The 8,731-nt window shown below is 48.0% G+C and overlaps 1 protein-coding gene across 1 annotated transcript in view; it reads right to left on the bottom strand.

Moving 5' to 3' along the window:
- Positions 1-4,676, bottom strand: part of casd1 (CAS1 domain sialic acid O acetyltransferase 1) — a 64,311-nt gene extending 59,635 nt beyond the window's left edge. The window contains exon 1 of the mRNA XM_078237892.1: positions 4,500-4,676. Coding sequence (XP_078094018.1) covers positions 4,500-4,632 — 133 coding nt within the window. The 5' untranslated portion in view covers positions 4,633-4,676. The remainder of the gene's footprint in view (positions 1-4,499) is intronic.
- Between the last annotated feature and the right edge of the window lie 4,055 nt (positions 4,677-8,731).

The following is an 8,731-nucleotide window of genomic DNA, read 5'->3' as shown; positions in this document are numbered from 1 at the left end:
AGACAATGTGAGTGGAGAGAGGGTTAAGCACAGGTTAAAGAGATGAGTATTGTCTCCAGCCAGGACAGTTAGTGAGATTTTGCAAGCCCAGGCAAGTCGTGGCGGTTACAGATAGTGTGACATGAACCCAAGATCCCGGTTGAGGCCATCCTCGTGTGCAGAACTTGGCTATCAGTTTCTGGGCTTGCAAAATCTCACTAACTGTCCTGGCTGGAGACAATACACATCTCTTTAACCTGTGCTTAACCCTCTCTCTATTCACATTGTCTGTACTTTTAAGACTTGATTACCTGTAAAGACTTGCATTCCAATCATTATTTTGTAAATTGAGTTTGTGTCTTTATACACCCTGTTTGTGAACAGAACTCCCACTCACCTGATGAAGGAGCAGCGCTCTGAAAGCTTGTGGCTTGTGCTACCAAATAAACCTGCTGGACTTTAACCTGGTGTTGAGACTTCTTACTGTAATTTAATCCAATCAGTTGCATCAGACTGGAGGAAGGCAATTCTACTTGATAACAATGGAAGATAGTTACCTATGTATAGTGGCACTGCAGGCATCATCCCTAGGAATACAGACGTCATTCAATACAGAGAGTTCAGAAATGCACTGTGCTAATACTCCTCACAGTTCAAACAATTTTCACAACTTGTGGGTTTAAGCCCCACCCCAGAATTTGAGCACACTAGGCTGACATCTCAGTGGCAGTATTGTCGCTGTGGAGGAGAGAATGGTGCATTAACTATCCCTTGAGCAATGTAACAGATACCTGCTTGCTCCTGGTAGAGTCATCCATAGCAAAGTTGGCAAGTGATAAGTACAGTCCAAAAAGTCCTCAGTGACAGTGCCTCAGCAATGTCTCCTCCAGGTTCAATGGGAGGACCAAACAAATGCTTAAAAAGCAAATTACTGCGGATGCTGGAATCTGAAACCAAAAGAGAAAATGCTGGAAAATCTCAGCAGGTCTGGCAGCATCTGTGAGGAGAGGTTAGGTTGATTGGCCAGGTTAAAAAAAAAATTGCCCCTTAGAGTCCTGGGATGTGTAGGTTAGAGGGATTAGCGGGTAAAATATGTGGGGGTAGGGCCTGGGTGGGATTGTGGTCGGTGCAGACTCGATGGGCCGAATGGCCTCCTTCTGCACTGTAGGGTTTCTATGATTCTATGAAAAGAGCTGAATTTCAAGTCCAGATGACCCTTTCTTAAAAGTTCAGCTCAGCTTTGACAAAGGGTCATCTGGACGCGAAACATCAGCTCTTTTCTCTCCTTACAGATGCTGCCAGACCTGCTGAGATTTTCCAGCATTTCCTCTTTTGGAAACAAATGCTTGTTTCCTCTGTGAAGCTGTCTGCACAAACATTCAGGCAAAACTCCTGCAAAATTAACTTTTTCAGACTGGACACTGGAAGGCCAAAAAATATCTTCTCTGCCAGGTCTGCTTTCTCAAATGGCTAATGTTCCGGGAAGGACAAAGAAAACTCTTAAAACACACTCTGAAGCTCTCCTTGAAGCATGGCAACATCGATACTGACGACTGGGAGGATCTTGTTACCATTCATTCAGAATGGCAACAACATGTCTATCAAACTGCATCACGCTTTGAGTTACACACATTGCTTCACAGAGCGGTGGCAGAGAAGGAAAGAAAAGGAAACAAATCCTGTACCCCGGATCCCACTACATCATTGGCTGTCCTGCCCCAAGTGCTCAAAGATCTGTGGATCAAGAACCTGCCTATTCAGTCACCTGAAGACCAAGCGCAGAACCCTGAGGGGATGTCATCCTCAAATCACGGGACAGCTGACAACAATGATGGCTGTACTGAACTCAGAGGTGCTGCCTTATAGTTGAGATGTTCTGGTGGATGCAGAGAATCATGGAACTGTAGAGTAGCAGAAGTTCTCTACTCCAGAGGGCCATGGAGGCTCAGTCAGTATGTTCAAAACAGATGCCAATAGATTTCCAGTGACATCAAGCAACACAGTGATAGTGCAGAAGATGGCGCCGAGGTAGAAGATCAGCTATGATCTAGTTGAATGGCAGAGCAGGCTCAAGGGCTGAATGGCCTACTCCTGTGCATGTGTTCCTGTTCCCAAATTCTTGGGTTTGATTATAATCACTGGTTTATCCTGCAGATAAAAGCACTTTTATGTTGCAATATTGCCACTGGGTTATCAAAGCACAAGTCTTGTTCAGCTTAATGGGTTTTCAGTGATTAATCAGTAGAGCTGGATGCATAAGGCACACAATGTGGAAACCTGGAAGGAAAAGCTTGAAAAGCACAAAGTAAAAGTGCCATAAGAGTACAAAAGGGACATGTAATTGCGATTAATGCACATTTCCTCTGCAAATATACTTAATTTTATAGAGCTGCAAATGAGCACTCTTATACACAACCATATCAATTTACTATTCCTATCGTACACACAAAATTCAGAAGAACATACAGTTAGTAATTTCATGTGCAAATCAAGACACTTGGAGTACAAGCACCAGTCGGGCCTTAATTCTACTGACAAGTATTCAGTCTGAACAGTTCTGGGAAGTAATCATGAAGACTGAGCAGAAAATGAAAATTTCATTCCTCTTCAATAAGCAGTTCCAATGATATGGATCTTGAATAGCCGTTCAGCAGAACGAATTGACAAGTCTTCATTGTGAATCATCTAACATCCTATATGTTGCTAGAAAATGCAGGGCTATTTAAGGGGTTTTGATGGTGTCACACTACGCAAGCTTTGCTTTCATGGTCTTCTTAATTCCAAATGTGGAGATTATACTAACACACTACCACAAAAACATCCTTAGAAAACAATCCTATAACTTCAGAAAAGCTCATGGTCCAAACCAAATGCAAGAGCAGCAGAAACTAGTCAACTGCACTGTGTTACAGGTAGGTTGCAGCAGTTCTTAGAAATCTTAGAATCTTAGAAACCCTACAGCGCAGAAGGAGGCCATTCGGCCCATCGAGTCTGCACCGACCACAATCCCACCCAGGGCCTACCCCCCATATACCTACATATTTACCCACTAATCCCTCTAACCTACGCATCCCAGGACACTAAGGGCAATTTGTTTAGCTTGGCCAATCAACCTAACCTGCACATCTTTGGACTGTGGGAGGAAACCGGAGCACCCGGAGGAAACCCACGCAGACACGAGGAGAATGTGCAAACTCCACACAGACAGCGACCCAAGCCAGGAATCGAACCCGGGTCCCTGGAGCTGTGAAGCAGCAGTGCTAACCACTGTGCTACCGTGCAGCCAATGGTTAAAAAGCTTATGATAACATGAAGCAGGATACCAAGATGGATGAACAGTCTGATTCAGCCTAAACCAATGGTCAAGAAGAGAACAGTCAATGGTAAAGATTTTGAGGTAGAGGGTGAAGCTTTCCCAATGAATGGCTGCAGAAGTTAAGACCTGCTCAGGACTAGATGGTTGTTTAAGCAGTCTGAAAGCATTGAGCCAGTGGAGATGTTGAGGGATGGAGAAGGATGGACAGAGTATCATTGCTTTTCATGTTAAAGCTGACCTCACATTTGTGGATGATGCTGCTAAGAGTCAACCCACATATATGAGGAAGAATAAGAGGGAACAAAGATGTATCCTTAGGGTCTCAAGAGGTATTAGTGCAAGGGCAAAAGAAGCTATTGCTAGAAATGTTTCGTTTACAATCAGACAGGCAAGGGCGTAACCAGTATTTTCTTGCTGGCATAGTCATTGGGCTTTTAAATCCAAACTTGGGAGGTCGCTTAATCAACACTTTTTGGCTTGCTTCATCTTTGATATATTTTTCAACTTTGGACCTTGGGTCTTCCACCTTTACAGCAGACCGACCCATTTATATATTGGGGACTACTTAGAATGCTCTTTCAGCGAGCCAGTGCACACTTGATAGGCCGAATGTCCTTGAGGCAGAATGGCCAATTTATAACCTACTAGTACTCATCTAAAGTAAATGAAACAGTATTCAACATGAAAATTAACTCCAAAGCAATTTTTAAGCAGATTGAAAGTGACAGCGCGGTTTTCGCCTGAGTGCAGCAAGGCAGTGTTGATGGTGTAACATGATCCGCAGCCCCTGTTTACATGATGTCTTATCTGAGCGGCTGTGCGGGCTTTTCTGTTTCAAACACAAAGGAAAGGCTGCAGGAGGCAGCATCTCCTCTCCAGTTAGTGAAACACAAAGGCGGCAGCCGCTCAAAACACGCCTGACATTTTGCAGCCCGAACGCGCAGATCCGGCTCTGATGCACCGACTCTATCCACCGCAGAGCCGCCAACTCCTCAACCTCAAACCCTCCGGGCCCGCTCGCCGCTGCTCTCCACACCCAGTTCGATGCCCGAGGCCCGGCCAGGCCTAACGTGACGGACATCGCACTGAATGTCACACACATTTACCGTCCACCGACCCGCCGCTGCCCCGACACCGAGCGCGACTCCTCTTCTCCCCCCCCCCCCCCCCCCCCGCCCCGCCCCGCCCCGCCGCACTGCTTTACCTCCATAGCTCCTGTGGATTCCGTGGCCAGCGGTTAAGATGAGCACGAAGCCGATGGCAAGAAGCTTGGCGTTCCTGATGTTGAAGTGTTGATTAATCTCCCGTCTGCCCATCGCGTAGGCCTGCGCCGCCATCTTGGCTCCCCCATGACAACCGAATGAGAACCGATCGCGCAAAGTACCTGAAAGCAGAGAGAGAGATAGGGAGGCGGGGCTGAGCGCGGGGCGGGGCTGAGCCAACAGGGGGCGGGGCTGAGCCAATAGGGTCGGGGGCGGGGCGGGGCTGAGAGCGGGGCGGGGCTGAGCCAACAGGGGGCGGGGCTGAGCCAATAGGGTCGGGGGCGGGGCGGGGCTGAGAGCGGGGCGGGGCTGAGCCAACAGGGGGCGGGGCTGAGCCAATAGGGTCGGGGGCGGGGCGGGGCTGAGAGCGGGGCGGGGCTGAGCCAATAGGGTCGGGGCTGGGGGCGGAGCGGGGCTGAGAGCGGGGCGGGGCTGAGCCAACAAGGGCGGGGCTGGGCTGGGGACGGGGCGGGACCGAGTCAACAGGGGCGGGGCTGAGCCAACAGGGGCGGGGCTGCAATGCGGAATGGAGGCAGGGTTAAAGAGGGGCGAGGCTATGGTTGGAATGGGGCGCGGCCATGCGGAGTGGGCGGGGTTACAGTGGGGCGGGGCCAAATACGCGCAGTTGGGTGGAGACACGGAATGGGGGCGGGGCCAAGCTACAACAGAGTGATGGGTGAGTGTGGGATAGGATGGTAGATGATAGGATGGGGACATGGGTAGGTAAGTGTGTAAAAGAGCTCGAATGAGAGACAGGGCTCAATGCCGAGTGAGTATGTAATAAATTAGTAAGAAGTTTAACAACACCAGGTTAAAGTCCAACAGGTTTATTTGGTAGCAAAAGCCACACAAGCTTTCGAGGCTCTAAGCCCCTTCTTCAGGTGACTCACCTGAAGAAGGGGCTTAGAGCCTCGAAAGCTTGTGTGGCTTTTGCTACCAAATAAACCTGTTGGACTTTAACCCCTGGTGTTGTTAAACTTCTTACTGTGTTTACCCCAGTCCAACGCCGGCATCTCCACATCATGTAATAAATTAGTCAGGAGACCGAGGACTAAAGTGAGGAGAAGTGGCTAGATTTGTGAGGCAGGGATTTTGCCCCAGTCCGAGGAATGTCTGTGATGGAGGAATAGGCCTCACTATCAGATTGGGGAAAGGCTAGAAGGGGATCTGCATGGACAATATAAGAGGTTTTAGAGGAGAGGAATTTCTAAAGAGTGGATGGGAGTGGGTAGAGTACCAGTGAGGGTGGGGGTGGTAGAGTGTGGAGGCAGAGCCTCACTGTACCAGTAAGGGTGGGTTTAAAGTTTATTTATTAGTGTCACAAGTAGGTTTACATTAACACTGCAATTAAGTTACTGTGAAAAATCCCCTAGTTGCCACACTCCGGCGCCTGTTCGGGTACACTGATGGGAGAATTTAGCATGGCCAATGCACCTAACCAGCATGTCTTTCGGATTGTGGGAAGAAACCGGAGCAGCCGGAGGAAACCCATGCAGACACGGAGAGAACCCACGCAGACACGGGGAGAATGTGCAGACTCCGCACAGACAGTGACCCAAGCTGGGAATCAAACCTGGGTCCCTGGCACTGTGAAGCAGTAGTGCTTGCCACTGTGCTGCCCACTGGTGGTAGAGTGTGGAGTTAGGGAACACTATATTAGTGAGGGTGGGGGTGGTGGTGTGTGGAGGCAGGGCCACACTGTACCATTGAGGCTAGGATGGTTGAGTGTGGAGATAGGGCACACTTTATCAGTGGAGTTTGAGTGGTCAAGAATGGGGGTAGAGATATATCCAACAATAAAGAGAAGCCTCATCATTAATGAGAAGACAGGTTAGAGGAGGCTCGCCCTCACCAAAGAAAGGGGGAGAGATTGGGATGACAGGACGAATCGGAAAGAATGGAGAGGTGGGATGCTAGCTACACTGTTAGGAGCGAAGGAAAGAAAAGCAACAACCTGGAATGTACAGGTAATAAATCCTGGTATGCTGTAAATGATTATGTGACACTCCTTCAGCTATTGGAGACAAAGCAGAGCCCCACTGACAGCAAGAAGTGTCCGTGACAAACTTAGCTAAAAAGAGCAGACAGGACCAAACACTGACACTCAATTAATATATAAGTAATCTATTTACTACTACATTTTAGAGATAAAATCACGAGATTACTAGTCATCATCAAGATAAACCACTCCAAAACAATCTAACCTTACAATTCTTTGAGCAAATCAACGCGATCGTTTTTACTAACTCTCACCGTCACATGATGATGGAGATTTCAGCTCTATTGTTGGGTTATGTGATATTTTGTCCATTTGACGGAGTCTCTGACAAGACCACTGAGCGATAGATTACAGCTGTTGCAGGCACAGGTGTGCTAACCTGAAATGAGTTTTTTTAAACTTCCTCCACACGGCTGTCTCTCTTCAGGCACAGGTAGCGTTTAGTGTCTTAGGTGACACTTCCTGTGTTGCCTTAAAGAGGCTCTGTCACAAAGCTTTTCGTAGTCGTGCCACGATTGCATTTTTAATAGGTGATAAGATAAGCATTATTAATAGCTAATAAAAAATAATTGCACTTTTAAAGATGGAAGTTGTCACAGTTACAGAAGCAGGAAACATAGTAAAGTCATCTTAAAATGCGATTGTACTAATATTGTGACAATGGACGGAATTCTCCTATCTCGCCTGCGGCAGATTTGGTGGCGGGCAGGAGTGAAGTATTTTGCAGGAGCCAAAAATCCGGAAACCAGCGGATGTAGAAACGCAATTCTGCTGGCGAGTCAGTCTTCCCACTGCCTGATGGTGTAAACGTCATTTGCAATCATCAGCATGTCATGAATGCTTATTAAAACAGCTGCTTGCCAGAATCTTCCCACACCTTCCAATCTTACCGACATACACACATACAGTGTAGAAGGAGGCCAATCGGCCCATCAACCTACACCGACAACAATCCCACCCTAGCCCTATCCCGGTAACCTCACGTATTTACCCTGCTAGTCCCCCTGATATTAAGGGCAATTTAACATGGCCAATCAACCTAATCTGCACATTTTTGGATTATGGAAAGAAACCAGAGCACCTGGAGGAAACCCATGCAGACATGGGGAGAACGTGCAAACTCCAAGTAACTCAAGGCCAGAATTGAACCCGGGTCCTTGGCGCTGTGAGACAGTAATGCTAACTACTGTGCCGCTGTGCTGGTTACTGTCATGCCAGTGGAAATTACATTGGCCTCAAACACATTTGAAAAAAAGTGCGTGCACAAGGCAAATCTCAGATCGCTTTAGTCTGATTCCAACATAGATAGCCAACCTACCATTGTGTTGCACTGCTCCTGTTGCGCTGAATGCCTCTCTGCTGGGGCAAACCAGTTCGTGCCCTCCAGCTCCATGCCCAGCTTTTCTCTATGGACAACACTCTACTATGGTACCAATGGATCCTCCACATAGACTGACTCTGACTAGTGCTGCACCTGGGGTTGTAAACAGCCAAGGTTCTCTGTTCCCAATGCCTGCCACAATTGTTTGTACAGATAGCACTGTGCTGCAGGATTCATGCACCCTCCGCTTAGACCGGCCAAGGTTTGACCAGGGGTGGGGTACAAGGTCAGGGTGGGATTGATGGGCACAGGGGGACAATCAGGAGGGTGGGCTGTGCAAGATTGGGGGTTGGAATGGCAAGAGACACGATGGAAGACAGAGGAAAGACCAATGGGTAGGAAGCTGGACCCAGACAAGGGTACATGAAACAAGGCGATCAAAGGGATACCATATTGTTTACTGGAAGGTTGGGGGTTTAGTCATTAGTGTGGCATTTTTGAAATGGTTAACACCTATCCTCAGAATTTGGGGGCAGTGCAGTTTGGGAGTGTCACTATTGTCCTTAGCCTTTTTGGGAGGGGGAAATACATCAAGGTTTCAGTTTTAGTTCAGGGGTTTTCAGACAGGCATCACAGAGTGCAGAGATTGCTCCTGCAAAATGGGAAGGAGTCAAAGGTGACAGGCAGTCCAAGGGCTATGTGGACCTCACAATCTGAAGTGAGAAGTAGGAGACAGTGCAGAAGAGCAGTGGGTATGCAGCAGCAGCAATCATTGCAAGCACAGTGTACCCAGCTGCAAGGAGGGGTAAGAGATGTGTTCTCCACAGGATAAAAGCACAGCTTGGTATGCAGGG

Source organism: Mustelus asterias, chromosome 2, assembly GCF_964213995.1.
Source record: "Mustelus asterias chromosome 2, sMusAst1.hap1.1, whole genome shotgun sequence".
In the NCBI taxonomy this organism is placed as follows: domain Eukaryota; kingdom Metazoa; phylum Chordata; class Chondrichthyes; order Carcharhiniformes; family Triakidae; genus Mustelus; species Mustelus asterias.
Note: the sequence above shows the minus strand (reverse complement) of the source record. Positions and strands in the feature narration are given on the sequence as shown.